The sequence below is a fragment of the Triturus cristatus genome, chromosome 1_2, assembly GCF_964204655.1.
Source record: "Triturus cristatus chromosome 1_2, aTriCri1.1, whole genome shotgun sequence".
NCBI lineage: Eukaryota > Metazoa > Chordata > Amphibia > Caudata > Salamandridae > Triturus > Triturus cristatus.
In genome coordinates this window covers 890,597,224-890,624,886 of record NC_140580.1, presented here as the reverse complement: position 1 = coordinate 890,624,886, position 27,663 = coordinate 890,597,224, and the positions used below count along the sequence as shown (strand labels likewise).

General features: G+C 44.4%; 1 protein-coding gene across 2 annotated transcripts in view; it reads left to right on the top strand.

The window, feature by feature from the left end:
• The window catches only part of LOC146868234 (collagen alpha-1(XII) chain-like), a 324,949-nt gene that overhangs the window by 102,008 nt on the left and 195,278 nt on the right, over positions 1–27,663 (top strand). For both annotated transcript variants that reach the window (XM_085609539.1, XM_085609543.1), the window contains exon 2: positions 26,442–27,005. In XM_085609539.1, coding sequence (XP_085465665.1) covers positions 26,442–27,005 — 564 coding nt within the window. The remainder of the gene's footprint in view (positions 1–26,441; positions 27,006–27,663) is intronic.

Sequence of the window (27,663 nt, the reverse complement as noted above, 5' to 3'; positions counted from 1 at the left end):
ATTTTACTATTAAAATGTAACATTATCATGCAATTTACTCCCACTTCTTCCCCTCCAACTTAACTGCACTCATAGTAACCAACCGTTAATTCAGCGGCTTAATCCCTCCCCTGTGTCTCCTCCTTGTAATGCGTTTAAACAATCACCCCTCCATGCTTACTATCGCATATAAAATCTACCGCTTAGTCTCATCCCTTTCTCGAGGTATTCAAATCGGTTTTCGTATATTTTCACTAACTTTCATTCCCTGCTGCATTGCAAGATTGCTCAATCCTTTCATGCTATATGCCTTGCTAACAACGTCCCACTCCTCGCCTCTATCCTTTACAGATTACATATGTGCCTTAAGGCCTCTCGTTTTCTACTATAGCCTTCACCTTAAATTGACAACCAAATGCGTTTTTAAATGTCAGCGCCTAAACATTTCTTCATACCTGTCTCACACGTTGCAAGCTTCAGAATTCATCTCCCATTTAAAAAAACTGTGATTGTTTTCTCGCTTTCTCCCGCCCCTATATTCGTTACATCCTCCCTTCCTACCTCCTCGCGATTGGTTAATTATTCAAAAGCATTCCCGCTCTTTTGAGTCGTCAAAGTTAATATGCAAATTGCTAACTACATTTCCCATCGTGCATTTTGTTTGTAAGATATGTTTAAACATCCAAATCTCCTTAATATTGTAAGCAATTATTATCTATAAGCGATAATTTGTCATTAAGTAACAATAAAGGTTAAAGTCCATTTCACTTTTATCTCAACACTGGCTTATGTGACGAACCACGATCTCTCGTCGTAAGTGTGGATTCTGCTACTTATGTAGCCGTTTCTTCTTTCTTCTTTAATTTTTATATGACGGGTGCTATCCGAGTAGAGGGCATCTTTATTTAGAATCATCATTGAGGGTGTGCATCCTACCCTCAATGTCTTTCAATTTTAGACAGTCTGTAATAATTTCCCTGTTAAAAGGTATCTCTTCATTGGTCCAGACTTTATGCCATAAAATAAGGGGGGAAGAATTGATCGTGTCAGCGATGTATGTGAGGCCCAATTCAGTATGCACCATATAGGTGGAGGTGCCAGGAGGGACAGCCAGGAGATAACGTAAGAAAGCATTCTCGAGGCGTTGAATTTGATCAACGGGTTCAATCCCCCAAATCCCGGATCCATAGGTGCCAGTTGAGATGCACTTCGCCCGATAGATCTGGAGTAAAGGGCTTATTGGTCGACCCCCTAGTTTTTTAGAAAAGTTGGTCAGTGCTCCTATGGCTTTAGACAATGCTAAGCCTCTGGCTTGAGCTGCAGCTCGCCAAGTGCCCCTCTTGTTAAAAATAATGCCCAAATAAGGGAAACTATCAATATTATCCAATTTGTTGCCATTCAGGAAGATAGAACATGGCTTTTTTCCGATCCCTAGGCCACAGGACATGGTGTAAGTTTTGGAGGTATTAACGTTTAGGCCTCTCCTTGACATAAAGTCAGTAAATTCGTTGACTGCCCTTTGTAGCCCCATGCGGGTCTGGGACATAATTGCGGCATCGTCTGCGTAAAGCAGAATGGGTATAGGTTTACCGTTTATTGTGGGATAGTCATGAAAAGTTCTGTTCAGATGATGGCTAACGGAGTTAATATAAAGGGTAAAAAGTAAGGGAGCTAATATACAACCCTGTCTGACGCCTCGCCTGATGAAAAACCTGTCAGAACATTCTCCATTATTACCATATCTCACGCGGGCCGATGCATCCCTGTACAGCTCTTTAATAAATGAAAGAATAGGGGGATCTAAACCGATCTCTGCAAGGGTTTCCCATAACTGCGTATGGTTAACACAGTCAAATGCAGAGCTGAGGTCTACAAAGGTTATGAAGAGATTGCCTTTTTTGGCCTGAGTATATTTGGCTATTATAAGGGTCAGATTTAGACCCTGTTCAATAGTGCCCTTACCTTGTCTGAAGCCATATTGCAAGTTGGAGATAATATCTTGATCGCTTAGCCAGTCATGTATTCTGTTTAAAATAATTCGCCCGGCCACCTTCATGAGGGAGTCTAAAAGGGAGATTGGGCGATAATTGGCGGGATTATCCCTCGCGCCTTTTGTTAAAAATCGGGACGACAATTGCCTCAGGCCAAGTGGGAATAAAACCAGTGGTGTTCAAAGAATTCAATACCTTAGTAAGCAGTGGAGCCCATAGATCAGGCTGTGATTTAAAAACGTCTATTGGGACGCAATCCGGGCCTGGGGCTTTCCCAGAGGGACTTTGTTTTAGGGCCATCAGTACTTCGGCATGGTCGAATAGAATGTTTAAGGGGAAAAAAGTAGTGATAGTTAAATCAGAGGGGGAATTGGAGTCACTTTCCCTCTCATACAATCGATTAGCCGAATCAGTAGGGTTGTATAAGGTGCTAAAATGTTTAACCCAAGTTTCGGGGGTTATGGCTGAATCCAAAATCGGGGGCTGGGAGGGTCGGAAAAAGGGAGCATTGACTGCCCTCCAGAAGGCGGTATTATCCCTCTTCCCACAGGCTTCCACGAGGGCTAACCAAGCTGGTTTTTCCTTGCCTGACGCATAGTGCGGTAGTTATGTCTAGCTTGCTGTATTACTAGGCGGTTTCTAGGATTAGATTTCAAAGCTACTTTCAAGAGTCGCAAAGCTTTGAAACAGTTCCTATCAAACCAGCCATGAGTAAGTGGGGGAGATTTCCTTGGGGCACATGCGAGCAGAGTTTTGATTTCTGACAAGATTGCAGAAAAAGAATTGGTTATTGTCTGCGGATTTTCTGTGAGTGACAAACAAGTTTGAATGTGATCATATACATTATTAACCAGAGTGTTAAGAAAAGTGAGGGGAACCACTTTGTCCCATTTAAGAAAGAGGCCCATAGTGGTTCCCAGCTGTAGGGGAGGAAAATAAGGGGGATTCTGCCTGACCGTGTCCTTAGCGTACGGGGTTAGCTTTAAGGTTACCCCGATTGGATAGTGATCGCTAATAACAGTGTCAAGGGTCTCCCAAGTAAGTATCGACCCTGAGTACCTGGAAGATATAAGTGTATAATCGATCGTAGTATGACAACCTCTCCCATTATAAGTGGGTTTAAAGCACTTGGGTGGGAGGCATAAGTCATTGACAAAGGATAAATTAAAATGGGATGTTAAGCCATTTAAAAGATCTCCTAGTTTAGAGTGGCGAAAGTGACTAGGAGAATCGTCCATGTCAATTGTCAGTCCACAAGAACCTTTAATGCTCTGTGGGCACAGAGGGCAATTGAAATCACCTAGGAAAATAATTAGAGTGTCAGAATTATTTTGGGACTCTATTTTAATAAGATCATTTTTTAATCCATTAAGCACCAAATCCAAGTGAGAGCTTGGAATGTTATTGTAAAAATTGACCAGGACAATGTTTTTAAAAGAGCCACCAGTCAAGCTAATAAGCTGGTAATTTGAAGTCCCTGTGACAAAGGCTGGTTTTAATCGACATTCTACAGAAATGTAGGTCGAAAGTCCCCCCTTGCTTCTACCATGGGGACTGGGAGAGGCTGGGGTATGAAAGGTCTGATACCCTAAGAGATGGAGCTCTGTGGCAGTCCAAGTTTCCTGTAAGCAGATAATGCTGTAACGGGAAACGGTTTGAGTCCATACGGGGTTAGTCAATTTGTCGAGGAGACCTGCCACATTCCAGGACAAAAGACTATCACCCTGCAGGAGTTCATCCGTACCGGTGATACCAGTCGTAGAATCTGTTACAATCTCAGTAGTTTCTGAGAGTTGCAAGGGGGGGGGGGGAATATCACTGTGGGCTAAATAATTGGAAGAAAGATTGGTTATCAAACAATCAGTCAAGAGCATTGGCTCTAAAGATGGAGAGTGAGGGACAATGCCAGAAGTTGACTTCCACCCCATATTGTCTATGAGCGGTGTGTTATTCTTGAAATTCAGGTTATCAGATTCTAGGATAATTGGCAGAATGCTCTTGGTAGAAAAGTTATCAGCCACAGGTCCAAAGTTAAAAGGTCAATCCTGTTCATCCAAACCTGAAAGAGTGGCATATCTGTTTGAAGTTGGGAGAGTGAAGTGGTGAGCCTGGATGTTGAACCTCGATGGTGGGTGTGGAAATGTGGGATTAGACAAGAGGGAGCGGGGGTAAAAATAACTTAAGTCAACCGTAGAAATTCCCATACCCCTGCTCGGGGTGTACCAATCCACGATGTGGGGTAACACCCTACGATCTCTAAAATTAATTATAATGATATCACCCTGGATGTCCTTCGGTCTAGTGCCCAACCATTTCAATCTCCTCACATGTAATATTTCACCATTAATTTCTGGGGGGAATGGTCTATTTTGGGTCAGCCAGTATACTACTTTATTTTTGAGTTCCTGGTATCTCTCCGTTTTACCCTGGGCAAGCACTGGAACGCCAGTGAGTGTCACTACGTAGGGAGCCGCTTCGGGGGGCAAGTCGATGTAAGAGCTTTTATCCAGTTTGTAATCCGAAGTAGGCTGCCAGTTGATGTTATTACCCAGGGACACTGCAGGGTTGGAGAGTTGATCTTCTCTTAAAGCCCCCTTGGCGGTGATTATTTTCTCTGCTATAGGCAGAGGAACAGATATGTTCTCTGTATGATTCGTTGTATTAGGCTGAGTAGTTGTTTGAGTGGAAGGGAGGGGCATAGTAGCCACAGTAGGGTTTTTACATAGGTGGGAATTCAGGTCGTTATTTGATGCAATAAGTGAAGCGTGGGATGCTTCCAGGCATGTTAGCTGTGTTGCAATATTCTTAACTCTCTCCACTAAAGGTGAAAGTAAAGATCTTACCAGGTGCTCCATGTCAGCCAGTAAGTTGGAGAAAGGAGAGATGGGAGGCTGTATCGGGAGTGTTGAAGACCTAGCTCGTGTGAGGGTCGGTGTTAATTGAGGTGTGGATTTAAGCACATCAGGATGACAGTCTTTTCTCCTTTTTTTTGTTGGAGCAATAGGAATTTTGTTTGATGTAAGCTTAGAGGAAGAGGGTCTATTCTTTACGGGTTTTCTCTTAGGTATCTTGGCGGTGTCAGTTGGGGTTAGGTCCTCAAAGGAAGAGACCATTAATGATTGCGAATTAGAAGGGCATATGTCAAGTTCCTTTGGAGTAGCCGCTATGACTATTGGGTCATATGATTGCACGGAAGGGCCAGCGTCGTCGATGGGATCAGGGTCAGAGATCCTAGTTGAAGGCGAAGGAACCTGTTGGATGTGGCCCAGGGACGAACGCTTCTGATAAATAGGGTCCAGTGATAAACGGCGTTCCATCTCAGGCTGTACTTATTACAGAAAGAACAAGAGCAATTCACCAATCAGTTTCATCTGCACACCTCTTTTACACTTATTTACATAAATCACTGCATGAAATCTAGACAAGTGACTACCCAATAACACACTTCAAGAGCACAGGTTGGCCACCTAATCAGCCCGTCCAACACCAGCAAATTCAGAACACGACTTGGGATCCCCCATTAACGCTATCCTTGGACCTCCTGGTCGACCGTCCAAGAGGAGGAACTCTCCTGCTCCCTCAGTATAGAAGGAGCCCCAGGCTAATCTATAAGTTGAGCCTCCAAAATAGCACCATGCATGTTAGCGCCAAACCTATAGAGGGATACCCTCCTGGCACCCTTTGGGAGACAGGCTATGGCAAATGGGCCATACATTGGTCCACTGGCACAGGCCCCATCCCAGTCACTTCCCCAGGGCAGTGCCACAAAGTACCTGTGAGGGATGGGGACTGCTGCTGTAGTGCCCACACCAACATCCCCTTACCTAGATCACCGAAGCACCGCTGCCCTTGCTTGGCCTAAACATACAACTGAATCCAGAGTTCGCCCAGCTTTCGAGTAACTGATGCAAGGTGTGCACCATTTTTGCAGCCAATTTAGAGTCTCTCTGAAATTATGCGATTATTTAACACAAATAATGCCAATGAAGAAAGCTTTTGAATAACTAAAAGACGGCACTTCACATGGGGATGGAAGGGTGGGGCGAAGGCTCCTTCTTTGTTGTGGTCAACAGGAGAAGCTCGAGGTCCATCAACGGGGACGACAGGCAAAGGTGAGTGGAGAAAGCCCCCCATTTGATCTGGATTAAATGCAGGCCTTCCAGGCACCCTGGCCCCCACCCTGCAACCCCCGCTGCCCCCACAGACCCTGCCAACCAACTATGGTGGGACCCACTTTTGCAGGCTTTTCCAACTACACCCTCCCAGCTCCCACTGACATTCACAAATGTGCCACTGGCACCACCATCGGTTGTTTCACTGTCCCAGTAGGGCCTACCTAGCAATCAGGGGCATCCATGTTTGACTCACTTTATTTATTTAACTCCTAGGCACGTAATATCAAACCTCATCATGCCACATTCGACCTTCTCACACAACTTTACCACAGCATCCAATACAATACCACCCTATGCCACACTACTCAACATCACACAGCATTGCATCCTACACTACCTAACCTAAGACGCAACATAACACTCTACTACAACACAAAACCACATCCGACTTTCACTGCCTCATGGCACCATACGGTTGCACACCTCACCTCACCACAACACAGTCCACTGCACCATACCACACCTTACCACACCACATCACCCTATAATAGACCAAACCATACTGCACCATGCTGGGCATTATGCACGGCATGGACTCTAGCTGCAAGAAGTGATAGCCTTGGTAACAGGAACCCATTTTTTTCATGGATGCAGAATCACCAGTCTTTGGTCAATTATTTTTGCTTGCAGTTGGTGAACACATGCAGTGTCCTCATTGAGAGGCCTTTGTGGTTCTTAGCACACAGATATTGTCTACCTGACTGGCCAGAATCTGTTCGAGAGGAGCAATCTAAGAAATGCACATATTTCGACCTGGTCACATTCCTGGGACCTTAGACAGCATTACTAGACAACATTTGAAATCATGAATGTGACTACCCAATGGCAACACAGACTGGGAGGCATACGAACCCCAGTCACAATGCAACACAACATCAAATACAGTAATATTAAGAAATTTGAATATACTGACAAACATATCACATTCCAACAGCAAAGAGCACAACATACAACACTCATCCATGTATATGCCAAAAATGTGAGTCATAAGACCCTTCTCTTTATAGAGACATTTATGATGACAACCCACAACCAAAAGTGAACGGGCAAAGAGATACAGAGGACATGAAAAGTGACAGTAAGAACCCACAACCACCCACGAAGCCTCAAACAACAGAGACATGAAATGCAAACCACACTTATAGGGGTAAATGCTCTCAGGGTTATACAGCAAAATTAGGGTTAGAGTGCAAACCCACATAATCCTCTGCAGGATCGACACAACATTTTGCTTCTAAACCCCAGCCAGAACCAGGGGCGATTAAAAATGGTGGCTATTGTGCTCTATAGAAATATTGTAACTGCATGCCAGGATGATTGAATGTCAACATGAGTATCTTTAATTGGGTTTCAACTTAAGAAGATTCTGTGAGTTCAGGGAGATGTAGTATATCTAACAATAACTCTGGAAATTAGGTTGTCACAGGGAAACGGAAGCTGGGGATCTTAACTAAATGCTCAGAGTTTTGGGGGGGCTATTGCTCCTGTTACATAGCTACTTACTTTTCTTACTGCCTGTTATGCATACTAACATGTAGGGTAGCAACAAAGGAACTCCACTTCCGTCTGTCTTGGGCACATTTCTGTATGGTGCCCCAGCTCTGGTTCAGGGTCTTCATTTCTGTTTCCACAGTTTGCCTCCAAGTGTTCTTTGGCCTACGTCTCTTCATTTTGCCTTCTGGGTCCGGTGGAGAGCTGTTCTTGTGATTGAGTTGTGTTCTCTTCTAATGGTGTGTCCTATCCACTGCCATATTTTTCTCATAATGATGGTGTCCATGCTCTCTTTCTTGCAACTGATGAGCAGTTGCCAGAAAATGCACAAGATTCTTCCAAGGTTAATGGTGTGGAAGGCTGTCAGTTTGGTAATGTCAGTTTGCATCATCAGCCAGCACTCTGATCCATACAGGAGGGTGAATGTAACTCTGATAAAGTCTCACCTTAGTGTTGGTGCTGTACTGACATGCCCTCCACACATTCTTCAGCACCCTGAAGCCATTCCTGATCTTGTTCAGTCTGCTCTTGATGTCATTGCCTTCCCCTCCATCATGTCTCCTAGTACTTTGTAGGTAGGTGAGCTCTTCAGTCCTGGCTTGTCCTGCCCATCGACCTAGATTAATGCTGGGCTTGGAATGTTGAGTCATATTAGCATTTGATGACTAGGATGAAGAGCAATGCTGACATTGCACATTCTTGCCTCACACCTGTCTTGACTTCAAAGCTATAGTCACTACCTTCCATCTTGCAGGTAAAATTACCATAGAAGCTCTTGATGAAAACTAACTGCTGCCGTGTGCCATAACCTATTAGTATTCGCAGGAGCTGCCTTGTGGATACTGTCAAAGCTTTCTCAAACTCAATGAAGTTCTCTCTGCCCCTCAGTGCACTGCTCTATGATGTAGTGTGGAGTGAGGATCAACACACCCTCTGCCCTTATGGAATGCAGCCTGTTTTTTTCAGTAACTGCTTGTCTACAGCATCAGACGTGCAGTAAAATGATTTGTTTTAGGAATTTTCTCAGAGTTGGTGGAAGGGTGATTTCACGTCTCTTGTTACAGTTGGTTAATGATCTCTACTTTGGAATCTTGATGATAATGCCTTGGTTTTAGTCATCTGGTACCTTCTTTCCTTCCCAAATTGATGTAAATAGTGGTTGGAGGATCTTGGCTGATGTTTCAGGGTCTTCCTTGAATATTTCTGCATTCAGGTTGTGGTGGCCAGGAGCTTTTCTGTTCTGGAGAGATCGGATGGCAGTGCCTATTTCTTCTTTCTGTGGTACGGCGGTGTTCACATTTGTCTGCTTCTTAGTTCTCTGCTTCTGTTTTTGATACAGGTCTGTTTAAGATTTCTTTGAAGTGTTCAGCCCATCATGCTTTCTTCTCTTTTTCTGTTCGGAGTAGTCTGCCTTGCTTGTGCATGATAGAGGTGTTGTATGTTGCATGAGATTTACCATTGACTTTCCTTGTGATCTTAAAGAAGCTCCTTTTAATGCATGTATTTAAATCATAGCAAGTAGGACTGACACACTCCTTTGTGATACAGTTAATTCTGTGGCCCCGAATTGTGAGCATCGCCCTGCTCATACCCCCATCATGCAAGATGCCTTAATTACACGTTGTTCCTTGCATCTGAAACCATAGAATGTGTCTGCTAAAGGTTGTGGATCCCGGCTTCGCAAAAGCTTGTGACATGCCTGCTCTGGTCAGAACACTTAGCAGTCAAGCCAGTCAGAATGCTTGCCATGCAGATGGTAGCTACTGCTGCAGGCCCGCAGCGGGAGCATTCTGTGGCTGCTAGCTTGCCAGTGGCAGCTCCTCTTCTAAGGCAGAGGAGTGTCACAACCCTGCTTTGCAGCACTGAAATAAAGGAGAGATAAATGACGATAACTTGATGTTATTATCATTTTATTTTTCCCTGTTGCGGCAGCTTTAGGGGCGGGCGGGGCTGCTCTGCTCACAGAGCAGGGGTGAGTGGTGGGCACACCAAGTGCACAAGACTGATTGGCAGGCCATCTCGGACCAGCCAAACAGTCATGCGCACTTTGCATGTTCTCCATCCAGGCTGCATTACAGCCTGGGTGGAGAACATGCCCAGGTTACCAGTCCCAGGCTTAGCACCACACAACAGCGATCAGACCAATCCCAACCCTGCATTGTAGCGTTGTGAATGGCCCAGGGGATCCTGGAAGCCTGGGCGCTTCCTGTTCGTCCCGATGTGGAGGAGAGACGGCGTGGGAGAGACATGACGAGGAGGTAAGTTTTTTTTTATACACCCCCTTACTTCCCCCGCCCCACCACCCTGATCCATGCCGGCCACCACTGCAGCTTGCATACTTGCCGTGCATCAGTGGGCCACAACTCACTTAAGTTTAAGGCGCTGATGTTCCTCTGGGAGCTGCCCTCGCTTTCTCTTTGGACTGGCCTCTCTCCTTTCTTTTCACAGGAGAGGGTCCATGAGTCCTAACAACCTCAGAAAAGAAGAAAAAATAAACTGACTGACGTGTTTGTTTATTTTTTTCTAGTGTTTTGCACATTTGGGCTTGCATTTCTACTTCGAGAAAGAGGGGAAGGACCTGGCAGAGGGAAAGCGAGAACAGTTTCTGATGAAAGAGCTGCTGATGCAGACCTCGGAGGAGCATCGGTGTCTGGGGAGAATTGAAATCACTGTTCAGTTGAGCGAGAGGGGGTGCTAGTAGGGGTTTTGCCCTCGCCTGCAGGGCAATAACAACGGCTAATTGCCCTCCCTCCATTCACTGTGAAAGAACGGTAATTAACAGCCATTATTGCCTCCAGGGGCAGGCAGTAACGCTTAATTAACTATGTCACTGTAAACAAAGTGATGTCTGTGGCCACATAATTACAGAGCTGCATATTTTAGCAGTCTAAGAATAAGTTCACTGTTATCGATTTCAAAAGCTGGAATCACACTTAGATGGGCGACTTCATAATTCTCTTAAGACTGAATGCAGGAGCATAGTTCCATTGGTGCAGCAAGTGCAGTGGCACTGGGGTCCAGAGGCATGCAGGGCCCACTGAACCTCGAATATTGCTGTATTTCACAGGCCAAATAGTTACCAGGGGAGCCATGTTCAATCTTGCACTAGGGCCTATGACACACTGGCTAGTTACTGACTGAATGGATTATTTCAGAGCAATGATCATTAAATCAGCGATGTAAGTCTGGAAGTTCAAACGAACTTAATAAAACTTGCTTTATTTATTTTTATTTATTTGAAGAGTTTTATATAGCACTGGCTAGACCCAGACATATCAGAGCGCTTCACATGAGGATCAGAAAGTTACAAGTTAACAAAATTACCAACAGTTACAGGAGCCCAGTATAACATGTGGAAAACAGACAGTGTTACACAATAACAGGAGTTACTAGCGAATAGCATAACCAAGATGCATGTCGAAGAAGCAAAGAAGGAAGAGGGGGGAAGATAAAAAGGGGTAGGGAAAGCAGATCGGGTCAGGTAGACCGGCAAGGGGGAAAGTGTTTCAGGGGATGGATTCGTCGGAGGGCGGGGAGGAAAGGAGACACAGCTGAAGGACGAGGGAACACCCTGTCCAATGTCTGGCTGGGTAGATTATATGCAGAGGGCGTGAACCAGATCCTAATCTCCTCTATAGCTGAAAAAACAGCTCCACAGGGCAGCGGCCATGGTTGGTTCGGGCTCCGTGGTTAGCAAAATTCATGGTCCATTGTAAGATCGCAAACCAAAATCTCGGGAATTGGAGAGTTTAAGGGCTGCCATCCATATGACCTCAGGTGAGTCCGAAGGTTCAAGGAGGGGGTAGAATTTAGGAGATTAGAGCCGGAATGGAAATCCCTGGCTGGGGAGCTCCCTGACCGGGGAGCTCCCGGCTGGAGCTCCTCACATGTGTGTCATCTTGACTATGGGAGCCTGCAGGTGCCTGAATGGTCCACTGCGAGAAGAGCAAACGCCCGAGCTCCTGGGCGTGACCGTGCTCCGGGGTTCAACCGCAGGGCACAGTGAGGGACCCCCAGCACCGAACAGAAGCAACCGGCCCAGTCCGATGCTCCGCCACGAGGTCGCCTTCAAAGCCCGAGACCGCCTGACCTCTGCCATTTTAGGGTCAGACAAACCATGTCCCAGTCCTCACCACAGAAATATTTATGCAGAGACCTCTCATCCACCCCCCGGGGCAGAGCGGTGGGCAGCGTTATGCCGGAGGACGTCTCCCGCACTTTGTGGGTCGCAGTTTCTCACCTCAGGAGCCCCGCAGAAGCCTTGTGTTATCCAGCCAGTCCGCTGCAGCAAACACCCCCAGGCAACTTCTTGAGCTGGGATCGCCCTTCAGGTCATGTTGGAGTCACTCGCTGTCCGCTGGCGCATCCACGCCCTCGCCGGTGGTCTCGCCAGTCATATGGGGCCTCTGGTCGTCGTTCAGGTCCAGGCTGCCATCTTGATTTGGGATCCATTGTTTACCAGTGGACATTCCTTGTGACGTTAATCCACTGCTTAAAGGAGAAATTAATTACTTGCATCTTTGAGCATGATCATAATTATGTGACAAAGAAGTGTTCGGCAAAACTATTCAGCAAGTCTAAGATCAAATACAGACATTCAAAATAGTTGACTTTTATTCCAGAATTTCATCTACGTTGTTTATAAGGGTGCATCTAGGATTGAGAATATGCAGACATGCATTTATGTTTCCTCTAGAACACTGATTCTTAACCTTTTGACTTCTGTGGATGCCCACTTAATCATTACTGGAACCCCAGGACCCCCACAGAATCATAATTGGAATCCACCGATCTGCAGTCAGTCATTACTGGAATCGGGTGGGGGGGGTGCATGGTCTAAGCATTTTCAATTATTTGAACTGCCAAACAATACACTACCAATACAGAAACAAGCACCCCTCAAAGAATTACACAAATGATGAAATATTCACAAATGTAAAATGGGAAGATTGGAGGTTTTCTATATTAAATTGAGGTCACTCATCATTCATTTTATATTCTATTTAATGCACTTGCACTACTCCCTCAATCTGAGGGTGCTTAATTTTTAGCCTCTGATTTTACATTAGTTCACTTTTATAGAAGATTTAAAACTTAACATTTTAACATTTTGCTGCTTTAGTTATATACACTTTATTAATCTGTTAATAATATTTGATGAGTAGGCTTTGAGAACCCAAAGTGGTCCGCAAGCCACAATTTAAGAACCACTGCTCTAGAAAATTCTTCAGTAGGTTTCGCCATTGAGACGTTTTTAAGAGATGCTGTGAAAACTCTGGGGCAAGTTTACAAACCCCTATCGCCACAGGAACGTCACTTTTAAAGACGTTCTTGTCGTGATAGGGCCTTCGCCTTATTTACAAGGCAGTGTTAAGCCACGTTAAATAGCTTAACGACGCCTTGTAAATAAGTCACCCTTTCACGCTATACTTAGCGTGAAAGGGGCGGGCAATGGGTGTTGCGGTGGGTGTCTGCCGCAACACCAATTGATTTTGATGCTGCCCCATATTTACAAGGGTGGTGTAAATATGGGGCAGCGCCAAAATTAGGACCAGGGAAAACCTGCTCTTAACATGACGAAACAAGGAGAAATGTTTAATTTCTTCTAGTTTTTCCTGTTTAAAGCGTCATAAATGAAGGGACACCTTTCTGCACATAAACAATCATTTAAAAAATGACGATTTGCAACTTGCAGCACACATAGGAGTTTCTAATCGCCATTCTGGATTATTTATGTGAAGAAATGGAGACCTGAATCAGGGATAGGCAGCTGAATTTAGCGCCAGCGCAGAGAGAAACACAGGGGTGCACCCAATTATTGTAAATACAGTGCATCCCTGCGTACTGAAATGACGGAAGGTAGTGTTAGCTATTTTGTCAATGTCAGATATGTCAATGTCAAAGTCAGATATTCTTATAGAGCGCACAATTCACCGGGAGGTCTCAGGGAGCTAGCAGCAAAATGATAGTAAACCAGACAGTAGCCTGATACCTAACGCGAAAACTTATTGGGAAAAAAGCCAGGTTTTCAGCTTTCTACGAAAGCATTTATGGTCAGCTATGGATGAAAGGTCTGATGGTAGTTTGTTCCAAAGCATAGGAGCAAAGTAAGAAAATGAACGGCCACCATAATGGGAGGTTCGAATACGCGGCTGAACAAGGTGTGATTTAGTACCAGACCTTAAGGATCTTCCAGGTACATACCATTGCAGTTTTTTTGCTAGGTAGCCTGGGCCGGTATCATACATTGTCTTGTGTGTAAGACTTAAGATATTAAAAAGGCCTCTTTGACGCACCGGGAGCCAGTGAAGGGTTTTAAGAATCGGGGCGGAAGGAGATCTGGGGGGAAGATTAAGAATAAGTCTGGCTGCGGCATTTTGAAGAATCTGGAGCTTGGAAAGCAGGTGCTCATTGAGTGCCGTAAACAGAGCGTTGCCATAATCAAGACGGCTAATAACAAGACCCTGCACCAAAGGTTTCTTCGCTTCGATGGGCAGCTACTTAAAAAAAAAAAAAAAGATTTTGGAGCTAACCCGCGCTCCACAACTCCACAACTTTTGTTGTAAATATGCCCGTCTGTGTTGACCGAGCTTCTGCCACTTTGCATCATTATGTGATTTTTGTTTTATGTGCAGTTGTGTTTTAAACATTTTATACAGTTTATGGTACATTATTCAGATGTACTTTACATGCTCGTCGTTTTGTCTCTCAATCACTGAATTTCAAACACAGCATTGAAAGTGTTTTCGGTGCACTGGTTTGATCATGTTCCAAGTGCCTTCATTTCAATGTAGGATAAGTGATGTTATGGGCAGATAAGGAGGCTCTTTCCTGTATGATTGTGGTTCTCTGGAATGAGACGCAGGGCTTTGTTACCTGAAACTAAAAATGTAATAAATTCGATCTAAAACCTCAAGACTTAGCATTTTCTTACATTTTTACCGGGGAGGGGAGGGGGGGGGGGGATGAGAAGCACTGTTCCACTGTTTCACAGAAGAGAAAAATGCCATGCCCATTAGACTGTTCTGCACAATCTTACGCTATACTATACAGCACAACATAATTGATGATTATATACCACAAAGCTACACTATCTCGCATTGCACCTAATTTTATTACGCAATGTTTACACAATGTAACAATATACCACACCCTACAACACTACAGAGTACCATATCAATATCACAGCATGCAACAACGCACTTTCTCAGAAGACTTTCACACATGCCACACTTAGCAATCCAACCAACCTTGCACAATGCCTGCCAAACCATACCACGCAACATCACACTTGACCATCCGACCCAAAGTATCATGTCTCTATACCCCAGCATATAACACTACACGGCACGTAACATACCAAATCGTATCAAACTTGACCACAATACAGGACAGAACATAGTATAATGCTGCACCATAACACACTACACAACACTTGAGCACCCTTTATGACACTCCGCACAGCAGCATACAAGACCATGCAGACCACTTTCTCTAGTAATGCACACACAACTACATCACATAGCTCTTATAGGTATCGCACTACAGCACCCTCAACTACTTCACCACACCATATACACCACACAAGCCAATGCCGCATTACACCATATCACTTCAATCATCATACCACACTTGTGCTGCTGAACAGAAGACTTCACCTCAACATGCCACAATGCACTTTATTGTAGGTTTTTAAGTCACAAGGCACCACACATGAGTGAACCATACCACGCCATATATGCATTAAAGAGAGACGTGGAATCTGGGGAGTAGGTAGTTTAGTACTGATAAAGGGATGCCCTTTTCTTTCATGGAGGCGAAATCAACAACTTCTGGTGAATAACCTTACGACTCCCTCTCACGAGGCCCTTATGCTTTGGTACTTGATGCGGTGATGTGGTAAGTAAGCTTCTCCAGTATAAATACCGTTCCCTACACAGGAAGTAGAGAGATACTTGGGTAATAATTGCAGTTTTACTATTGCGCACACCATAATCCAACATACCACATTACTTTATTCCACACAAATTACTGCCCTATCAAAGAGCACAACAGAGTCCACCACACCATATGAAGTGACACCACATCACATTACAGTGTATCACATTACACAGTTCCCTGTCCCCATCACAGTATATCACAACATATACCAGTAGAGGGCACTATAGTACGTCACACAATTCAGCACTACCCACATCCAAACTTATCACATGTGCAACCCACACCTCTCACCAAACCACAGACTACACCAGACCAATCCACAATGGACATCACCATTCAACCCATCTTTACACACATAACAGTTATACCACACCTCAACACATGTCTCACGGCTTCCGTGGGACCCCATCAAAGAGCGTTATATTTCATCATACTGAAATATTATATTCTACAACACACCATAAGAAATTTTCAATGCACTTTACCAAAACATTCCACATCATTCCATGCCACATCAAACTACTTCATCACATGCATCATTTCATCAAACTATCCAACACAACACAAAACCATGCCACACTCCACCTCATTACAATGCACCTCACCATGAATACCACACATGCACATCTATCATACCACTTCATATCCCTAATACCACATCACAGCGTTATACTGTGCAGCACAGCAACATATGCATATTCTGTCCTATGAAACATCTCATCTCACCACATCATACCACCCCAGACCCACAGTGGCGTAGCAAGGTCAGGTGGTACCCGGTGCGGAAAATTTCTTGTCACCCCCGGCTTGACAAAATGACAAAAATATGTGTTTAAAACACATATTTTTGCCCTTTTGTCACCCCCTCAGTGATTTCTTGTCACCCCCGGCTTGACAAAATGACAAAACTATGTGTTTAAAAAACATATTTTTGCCATTTTGTCACCCCCGCAGTGCAGACACCTGGGGCGGCCCGCACCCACCGCACCCCCTTCCTACGCCACTGCAGACCCAACCATACTGCACCTCACATCACACAGAAACATGGTCAGATTGACCTGCAGACCCATGCACAGAATAGTTTCCATCTCAGGCATCAGTACTCTGCCCAGCTTCACGCCAATGAAAACCTCCCCGGTACATTGGAGGTGGCTTAAGATGATTTCTTTCTTGCCATACCGTAGAGCAGATGTGACTATCTGGGCATTGCAGAGGGCTAAAAGCCCCACTTGTCATGCCCCCCACACCTCCCTGTATCATCACAGGGTCAAAATGACTACCAGATTGGCATGTCTGTATAACTGCTATCTGGTGGGGGAGGGGGCTGACATGACATGTTTCAAGTCTAGGAAGTCAGTAGATTCAATTAGCAAGATTTAGGACCATAGGCGAGGCCACCTAGTACCAGACATGTCGCAAAACTACGTTAAAGCTGAAGGTACAATAGACATCCCCCAACCAGAGGTAATTGTGCAGGTTGGCATTAATTGCAACACTACCCACCTCATGGAGGCATTTCTTGGCGATAACCACAACTAAAGTGTGCTGTCAGAGGTACAAGGAGCACATAGTGTATGGGAGGTAGAACACACATCGGTATGCAAAGCCCTTCACCGTTCCTCCTAGTACCAGCAACAAACAATCTCAGGCGCAAACAGCCCAGTTATTTAGGGATGCGAGCACATAGACACCAGTAGCGAGATGACTCCGGCCGGATCTAATCCTTCACATGAGCCTCCTGGGTCTACCCAGGTCCCGGACAGGACCATCCAAATGTACATCAAGGGGCCTTAAAGAATGGTGGATGTTGTGATACATGAAACAGTTCTAACATACTATACAATTGCAAATCCCAGGGCGCATAATACCTAGACTGCCTAGCCTTCACTTCTCTTCATGCCTCTTTCTTAAACTCCATGGACTTCCTGCCTCTGTATCTCAACTTTGCAGGTTGTTTTTCTTCTCTGCCGTTGCCTATTTTGCTATCATTCTCTTTCTCCGTCTTTCTCTCTTTCCTGCCTTTCTCTCTGTTGCTCTGGGTCCAGATCTGCTGATGAAAAACCCTGGGCACCACTAATGAGCGCCATGGGCCCCACCTGCGGGCACACATGAAACTCTGGACACAAGGTAACGTGTCAGAGAGATTTAAGGTCCGTATCAGAACCCATGGTTTGATAACGGAGAAGAGCTGCTCTGGGTTCAGGGACTCCTGGACTGTCACATATTATCAGTGACGTTGTGCAGTCTCGAAGATAGAGGGATGTCTGGTCTCTGACAGTTACAGATCTGCAGATTGCCACAGCTTAAGCCCTGCAGCCTGGGGTTATCGATTTCACAAGATGCAAACAGAAGTAGATAAAGCAGAGATTGATGATGTGAAGTTTTCAGGGAGTGTAATGAGTATTTATTTTTTACTTGTGAAACTTAAACGGAGCACTGCAAGGGTTTTTTGAGGTCGCTGTGGGATCAGATTCCAAGGGCTTTCATTTCCCGGTCGGATAATTAATCTTATAGTGCGGTAGGCATGTTTTTCCTGGATAAATGTTCTCTCTGCAGAAAGCACGGGCTTTTATTGTTAATAAGATGGTTGAACACTTTCTTCCATTTCTCGCGTTATCAGGACTCGAGGTAGAAGAGATGTTCGGGGCAGATCCCCCCCCCCCTCGTCTTTCTGAAGACCCAGCTGCCTCACACCAGACCCCAGGGAAGTGCCCCATGGTTTAAATGACCAGTCTGGCCCTGGTGCTGTTAGTTTTTTCCCATGATATTATTTTTCTTTCATGAGTGATTCACAGCTTTAACTCATTAAAGTGCGGCAGAGCAGGCACCACCTGACAAATGAAGGAATATTGCACTATATGACGAAACTGACATGATTGCTCTGATGCCTCTCCCTGCGAGCCTTTGTGAACTGCAAGACAGTCCTTCTACTGAAGTGTGCGCCTTTAACACGAGTCTTACCATGGAAGTCATTTAAGGGTGGCCAGGGTTTGCAGCTGTGACCCCTTGCTTTCCCCGTGCGACCTCTGGCACTGCCTTTGCAATACTTGGCCCCGGCAGTGCCAAATACTGTGCCAAGAGCGTAGGGTGGCTCCGCCCTCTGTATTTCTGTCAGTTTTCGATTATACTAATTGTGAATATTATTTTATTATTCAATGTTTGTGTATTAAAAAAGGAGCACACTTAGCTGGGGCAGGAACTCTGGTGGCAGCTGAAATATTTTAAAATGATTTTAAATGTATAGTGTGTGCGTGCTTACGGGTGAGAGTGTGTGTGAGAGAGAGAGAGAGCATGTATATGTGTGATCATGTGTGTCTGTACGTATAGGCATGTGTGTGAGAGCAAAAGTGAGTGACAACTAGTGATAGTGGCGACTGGCACGGATCAGGGTGGGAGAGGGGGGTGGGGAGTAAAAAAGATCAAATTCACTAACCCCGTCAACCAGCCACGTCTCTCCTCCGCTTCCCTTCCGAAGAGTCCGGAACGGAAGCAGGAAACAAATAGGCTTCCCCATAGCCAATCACAACGCTGCAATGCAGCATTGTGATTGGTCTGAGCGCCATGGTTCAGTGCTCAGACAGGGAGTGGCAGCCTGTGCATGTTCCTCACCAGGCTGTGCATTCCAGCCTTGTGGAGAACATGCAAAGTGTGCATGACTGTTTGGCCGACCCAAGACGGCCGGCCAAACCGACATGCACACTTAAGTGCTCACCAGTCCTAGCCCCACCCCACCCTGCAAAACTGCCCCAGCAGTGAAAAATAAAATAACAATAGTGTGCTGTTCTCATTTTGTTTTCTCCATTTTTGCACTGCTGAAAGCAGTGGGGCGACGCTCCTACCCCTTAGCAGAGGAGTCACCACTGGGTGGTGAATAGATTTTATGAGTTTGAGGCCCAGATTCACTATTCTTCTCCGAAAGGCGAAGCTGCACCAACATTGTTGCACTGCCTTGGTACAAAGAGAGAGAAGAAAAATGTGCCACATCTATTAAGGTATGGTGCTTTTTTTCTCTCCCTCTGTGCTGGTGCACTTTTGGCAGCCGTGTGCCAATGCATAAACCCTTGCACCATAGTGCAAGGGTGCTTGTGCTCGGAAACAAGGATTTTGTTCTGGAAGGGGTCCCTTCCAGTACAACTACTATGCGTTAAGGCTTTTACCACTTTGTGTGTGTGCTGTACAATGCAGCACGTAGGGGCAATTGGAGAAACAAAGAGAAAAGAAAACATTTCTCCTCGTTATTCCTTCCTCGAGAAGGAGGTGTGAGATTTTGAACGAAATTCCAATCTACCAATGTTTGCAGATAGGATTTGAGTCAAAACCAATAGGTGGTGGCATGGAATGCCTATGCACCATGCATGGGACGCCCACTTGACACGAAGCAAAGTGGCGCATAGCGCTACATGGCAATACTATCTAATGTAAATCTAGATTTGTGTTGGATAGTAAATCTCACCCTAACACTGTGCACCAGGTTTGCTTCATAAAAGTGATGAATGAATAAGAGTAGTGTGAGTGAGAGAACGAGTGTGAGTGAGTGAGTGAGTGAATGTGGGTGAGTGGGAGCAAGATTGTGATGTGATGCTTGCATGTTTGTCATTGGCCCTGGTATCCTTGAGGTAATTGTTGCCCTATAGAGACACCCAGGACAAAATACATATACACGATGATAAAATAGTGGTTCTTGTATACAAGCATACTGTGGAGGAGTGTGGCTCAATGGTTAGAGCGGCAGACCCTGAAGCAGAGTTCTGGCCAGGGACCAGGGTTCGATTCCCACCTCGGTGGGTCTTGGGCTCAATTTCCTCGGACCTGTCTATTCTCGCCTCGGTGCCTATTCTAATCACGGGCCCCACTCTGCAACTCTGGGCAATAGCTTGCTTAGCCTCCACACCGGCCCCAACAGCGCTAAGGATGCCTGGCTTCACCCTGGGGGTGCCCAGGAGTGGACACTTCACAGGGAAAGCCAGGAGGGGTTTCACAGCGGTATGAGTATCAGCGCCAGGAAACCGCAAAGGCGACGCCGCAAGGTGTCCGTCTGGTGACAGTGCGCTCTATAAGTACCTTGACATTTACATTTACATTTATACTTGAGGTAATTCTTGGCATGTGGACACTAGAGGCACAATTATGATACTAGCACAATGTAAGATGGACAACCTGGCATATGAGAAGGTGGCAACAAATGGAAAATGCTGGCCTTGACATACTATGGTAATATTTGACATAAGCATCACCTATGGTATTTGAATGGCATAAATTGCAATATTCTGGAACAGACATATCTTATAGTATTTTCAATATAAGGGGGGCATCCACAGAATTTGAGGGCAACTATGAGAAAATGCTGGCAAGGCACAAAGGAGGTAGTTTTTAAAATGTATGGGGAACCCATGCCACATTTTGAAAAAAATGGGGTCAGCTCTTGGGGAATGTCAAGTTTCATTGACTTGGCACACCATGTTAGGATAGGAATACTTAATGAGTGCACTGTCAGCATCAGTGGCAATTTAGCAAATGTTTGTGAAAATTGTGTTTTAAAATGTTCTATTTCACACCAGCATTTTCAAAATTTTCCTTGGCGGGGGAAACTCCCTCAGAAGAGATCGGGTTTACTAGCTTTGCCTGCTCACTACATTTCACTGCAAGAATTATGCCCCAGAACCATCGAAGATGAAGTAAGCACCATAATATAGGTGGTGTGTAAAATGGGAAACGGCATTTACAACGCAGGCTTGACCACACGCGTGTAGTTTCAACACAAGTGGAACAACGCTTGCCTTTACCAAACATATTCCTTAACCACGCAATAAGCAAATATGTTTATGGAATAAAAAGAACACTGTGTGATGCGCTTTCAATTTAATTTTAACAGTATTGTACACAGTGGAACTCATGTCAGAAAAAGATTTTTTACCAAAGTCAAACTCAATGTCACTCTAACCTGGAATGTAGAGGCACAAATTTAAGTCGGGTTTTCCATCTACTAACTCCAACATACAAAGAAATGAGAACATTCGATAATAGATGTTATGAATGAGAAACAAATCTTTGTAAATGGCCTTTCCTTCTCAATTCACCAAGGAGAGCTTGAAATCTCTTGCGCCTCTATTGCAGCTGTTCGGGCAATCCTGCTTCGGGGAGCAGGGTAAAATCAAGAATTTTCTCCCTTTTGACAAAAACTAAGCAGACAGACTTTAACCTTTGCCCAGTTGAGAGGGCAAACAGTCAATACTGATACAGGAGGATATTTGGCCTCTACCTTCCACTGGGATGGTGTTTTGGTTCATCAGGGCTAGATACTTCTGATCTTGTCCAAATAACAATGCGGGTGAAGCTGACTAAGTCGATTTCCCTGAAGGATTCATCCTTCACTGGTTATCCTTGTGTAAGTGTTAGTCTTTCAAAGAACCTTTGACTTTGGACTCTTTTAGTAATTCTCGTTAGGTTCTCTTAAAGTGTGTGGACTCAGATTGTGTGGTCCATAGTTGATCTTTGGCCCATTCCAGCAGGGATACAAAATCTTTGCCTGGGGCACCCCTTAAACACACTACCATTGTCCTCATGTGCTCAATTGTTAATCCTCCACGTGGTACTTTTTAAATTTGAAACTTGCTTCTGCTTTTTTTGTTTCCACACTGCCCCTAGTGCACCACCATAAAATGTCAGGGTTAAAGACTTTTAACTCTATGGAGAGTTTCGGAGCTATCCGTGGTGCTGAAGTCTCATAAGATAACATCGACCTTTTGTTTCCCATTCGAGGTGATCCATCAAACAGAACCGTGGAACAGCGCTTGTGACTTGCTTGGGAACTGTGCAACATGTCTGCTGCCATAGATGTAGAGTTTGCAATATCTACTAGGCAATTATGGCTGTTATATCACCATTATTATGTTCTTTTACTGTATTGTAAGGAATGTAATAAAGTAGCAGTTTTTCAAGTAATAACAATAATTGACGACCCACATATATTTTGTGTGTGCAATATTTGTGCTATAATGTGCCTGACTCAACTTTCACACCATTTCCCATGCCCTAGACCTTGGCCGCTAGAATGGCATATCCAGTAGAGTCAAGGAGTCTTTTAACTACGGAATGTTCATCTACTACAAAGCATCAAGGATCCTGCTTAGAAAGGAACACACTGAGTCTCAACTTAAGTTGATTGATTGATGACTTACATTTATGTAGTGCATCAATGCAGAAATTAATGTTTAGGGACCTGTCTACTACGATTGTCTGTGCAACTGGAGACGTACTGAGGTAAGAAAAGAAGGGTTCTAAGAAAGTTTCTGAACCATGAAGATGCTGGTTCTAGTTGTAAGGTCAGAAGAAAATTGTCTCATAGTCTAAGGGCCTTGGAAGCAAATTGTCAACCACCCACAGAGGCCAAGCATAACAATGCAGATACTAACAATGCAGAGACCTGGGTGGAGTTTTACAGGGTTTTCTATTCACAAATTACTCAAGGGCTGAATGTAGAATACTTCTGTGTGCGGGGCTCAGGCCCTGGAGGTTGATAGTGGTCTCGAAATTCAGCTCCTGACATTAATGATGGGTCTGTAGCTGTTTGGTCACAACCTTCACTCTACCTTATTTAAGGCGAGAAGTTACATATAGTAAGGTGAAAAGGAACAGCCATTTTCTCAATGTAAATCTTAAAAATATAGGTGATGAAAGCAGTACTAGATACTTCGCAGACTGGAAGAACATCCTAAGTACTATCAGTACGGTTAACTCCTTGAATGATCAGAGTGGAGTGGAACCATAACCGTGTCTAGGGATACGGATGAGAAAGTGCATGGGGGAAGACCGGGGTGTTTTTACAAAAGAGTTTTGAGGGCTCTAGTAATCTTATTGGTGAGTATAAATAGGATCACGTGACTAGGGCTACTGGAGAGCTGGGGGAGGAGTTTTAGTTTCCCTGTGTGGAATGAAGGGTAAATGTGCAACCTTCTATGGAAGCTAATAGCGTTATGCTGCTCTCACTGGGGGAGTGTAGCTAATACACTTGGATACGGCCAATGCTACATTGAGGCTATTGCGAGCAAGGTCTCGCAGAATCACCACAAATGGCAATAAAAGGGCGCCCAATTGCAACAACACCTTAAGAAAAAGTCCTGGTTGTTAGAGAAAACTGAGAAACCAAACAGCAAAACAAATGTTTCTTACCTGGGGCTCGGAAAGTCTTTGCAAGTATAGCGGCATTCGAGGGAGCTACTAACCGGTTAGCAATCCCTCTGCTATAGACATATTTTGAAAGTCAAGTACTTAGCACGTTTGTTAGAGGCTACGTTAGTTGTTCCATTTTGTACAAAGCCTACTGCTAGATTCACAAACTCATGAGCAAATAAACTGGGAAATGTGTTTTGGGATCATTGTACTTTAACCTTGTTTTTTTGGCATTTTTAACAGCATGATGGTACAGTCTCAATTAAGTTTTGCATCTTACCTTGTCCGTACAGGGATATTTTTCTCATATTGTCTCCAATTCACAGGAATGTTGCTTAAGGTTATTTAGCCTGCATGGAATGCATGAGTCTGTGTCCAGTTGCCTCTCATATTTTTAGGTCGAGCCTGGGCAGCGCATGTGCTGCTCTGCGAGGCAGGCTGTATTGAGGTATGGCATAGAAGCTCAGCCCATTTCCCGCCCATCTTTTCAATAGGCTCCCATTGCTGTCCTTGCGAAATCATTGATTTTCATTTGTGAATAGGCTTATTAGTCCCTCCTTGGTACCGCCTTTTCTGTATTTGCAACCTTCCATAACGACTGGACTTTTTACTAATGTTGTTACATGGTCTGCTTTATTAGTCGGTGGGCACTATTTTCTTTAATGAATAATGCGGGACAATGGCGCCCACTCCTTGTATATGGAGCAGGCTATGCGTGTTTTCACTTTAACAAGCATTTGGAATGCAATATGTCTCGCATTTACGAGATTTTGAGCTATTGGCTTTGTAAATGACGATGCCTTTTATTTACGTGTTTAAAAAACCTGCAATAATAAAAGGCATTCTGGTTTACAATACTAATAGGTCAAAGTTTTGAAAATGCAAGATCTATTGCATTGCAAATGCTTGTTTGCTTAGCAAGGGTATACATCTGAGCTCAAAATTCAGCAGCAGTTGTCCTCCCAAGCATGTGGGAATGTTTTTCTGATCAAGGAGAGGCATTAGCGTTTGAGAAGTTGCATAGTTACACACGATATTCACACAATATATATTGTTGGAGACAAATAGATAGATCAGAAGAATGCATTGCAATATATTATGTTATGCTATGCCATATTATGTTACGTGACGCTATGTTAAGATATACTAGCCAGACGGCACTAACACCCAAGCGTGGCGCTTAGACTGACATGAAGAAGAGAAGAAGAATCAGGAGAGATTATATCTGAGAAAAATAACCCGATTTTAATGGCTTTCCTGAGGAGGAAGTGGTTCTGAATAGATTTGAGGTGGGTAGGTAATGTATTCCAAAGAGATGGGGTACGAACTGAAAAAACACCTTCCTGCCCCCAACCAAGGTGCAGAAGTTGCAGTTGAGTCTTTGCTGAGACAACAATTTTCGAAGCGTTTAATCACAATCAGACACTATCCTGAGGACAAATGTAGGTGTAAGGCAAAGTGCTTTTAAGGCTATACACTGCTGCCTAATAAAGATTTTAGAATGGGACCCGAGGGTGTAAATCATGGTACATTGGCCCTAGGGTGGCCTGCTTGATTTTGGATAGCTTGAAGATGGCCTAAGTGGGATTTGTTTGATACCAAAGTACAAACTATTGGAATAATCCAGCCTGTGAGAGGGACTACTGCTAAATGCCTACTTTTTAGATTGAGGAAAGGAAAGACGGGGCGAAGTTTTGTAATTTGAAAAACTCAGGAAGACTTACCGGAAGCCACGTAAGCTCCCTGCCTCTTGCTGTCTGCCTGGGGGCAGGAACCAAAATCTGAGGGCCAATGAGAATGAGGGTGACCGGTAACCTGGGCATCACTGCCGGCTACACAATGTCTTTAGCGAATACACGATCCTGAATTTTGTCCTCCACAGCAGGTAGCTTGTGCCCCAATTTGAGTCAGACCTGCAGTTCTTAATTTGCAGATTTTTCCAATCCAGATGTGATAAGGCTGGCTGCGGTCTAAGACTGGCCAATTGTTAGGTAGTCAGTACTGCTTCGTGGTCTGGGAAGAAACCTGACACAAACACACCTTTTCTCCCAGCAACATACCTTTTTTTAGGAAATCGAATGCAATTGGTGAAAAGCAGAAGTCAAGACCAACAGCAGGATTAATGTAGTGAAGAACTGGACTACTTCATGGTCTCTTTTGGTTCTGGTGCAGGAGCCTTCGGAGGTTTTCTGTAAGGAGTACAATATAATCCTTGTACGGCGGGTGTGGCTGTTGGCTAACCACACTTGCTGCACTTTATACAAGATTAAATAGGTGCAGAGCCAGCTGCAACCAACATCAGATTTATGGGGGAGCAACTTTTTTTTTATCATTAGAGAGCTAAATTGTACATATATTATGGGTGAAAAATTATGCTACCAGGATCAAGTAAAGAGTATTCATTGAAGGGTAAAGTGCTTGACTGAAGAAACGACGCAAATCACTTAATGCAAAAGAAAATTCCTTAAAAGTCATGTATAAAATGCTTATGTTGACTGATTTAAAAAAAAAAACTTAAAAAAGTTGACATAATTGGCAAAAGAAGATGGCTTCCATTTGTAAGGGGTATATTACTTGTTTGCCATCGGGGTATATAGAGAACGTCTGAGTAATGTAGTAACAATTTAAGTGCATATATGTATATTTGGAACCAGTTGTTCATTTGGTGACCCCTTTTTGTTTTTTTCTGGCCCAGATCCTCCACCGTTTATCCCGGATTGTGAGGGAGACGTCCTTTTCCTGACAGACAGCTCCGGAAGCGTCTCGTACAAAGAGTTTTCCCAGGTTAAGGCGTTCGTGGCTGACCTCATCCAACCTTTCACCTTTGGCCCCCAGGATGTACAGACCAGTGTCATCCACATCAGCACTGTCCCAGTTGTGGAATTCCCCTTTGACGAGCATGGCTCGAGCGAGTCCGTGCAGAGAGCCATCCGGGACATGAAGCAGCGCATGGGCGACACCAACACAGGACAGGCCCTCTACCTGGCCAAAGAGAAGATCTTCACTGATGAGGCCGGGGCCAGGCCCAATGTCCCCAAGGTCCTCGTATGGGTCACCGATGGAATTTCCACAGACGATATATCGCAACCAATGGAGCAGCTGAAAGACATGGGCGTAACTGTGTTCATTGTTAGCACTGGGCGGGGCAACTACCTGGAGCTCTCCCAGGCGGCCAGCCAACCTACTGAGAAGCACTTGCACTTTGTGGATGTCGACGACCTTCACATCATCACCAAGGAGCTCCGGGATGACATCATAGGTAGGTGGGTGACAGTGAGTCTGGCCATTATCTGCCAGGATATGTGCCCATGATCTACCAGTACATATGCCCATGATCTGCCAGTACATATGCCCATGATCTGGCAATACATATGCCCCTGATCTGCTGGGATAAGTAAGATATTTTTACAAATTTCCTTTACAGAGACCGCCGACAAGGAGAAATGTTATAGTAAAACTGTTCTGGATTACTGCATAGGTCACAAAATGTTGCATTTTACAATCTCAACTCTTTTTTGTCATTTGACTTGACACAAAAGTCCTGACTTGATGAACGAAATATTGGTGTTGTTAGTAGCATAAAAGCATAAGGCATGTCAGTTGGAGCATCTCAGACCAGAGGGATGCGGCAGATAGAACAGTATTGTGTGTGTTGAATCTGCTGAAACCAATTGACAAGAAACAGAATCTGATGAGGAGGGATGGCAGCCCAAGACAAGAGACTGTATATGTGATTATTCATTCATTTGATAACTTTATTTCGGTCAGAGACCATAAAAGCACAGAATAAATAACAAGAAAATTGCACATTTCATTTAAAACAATAAATAATGTCAAGTTAATACAATAGTTAAAAACGTATTAAACTAGTGTTATCAAGAGACTCATTTGGTAAAAGACAAAATGTTTAAAGAAAA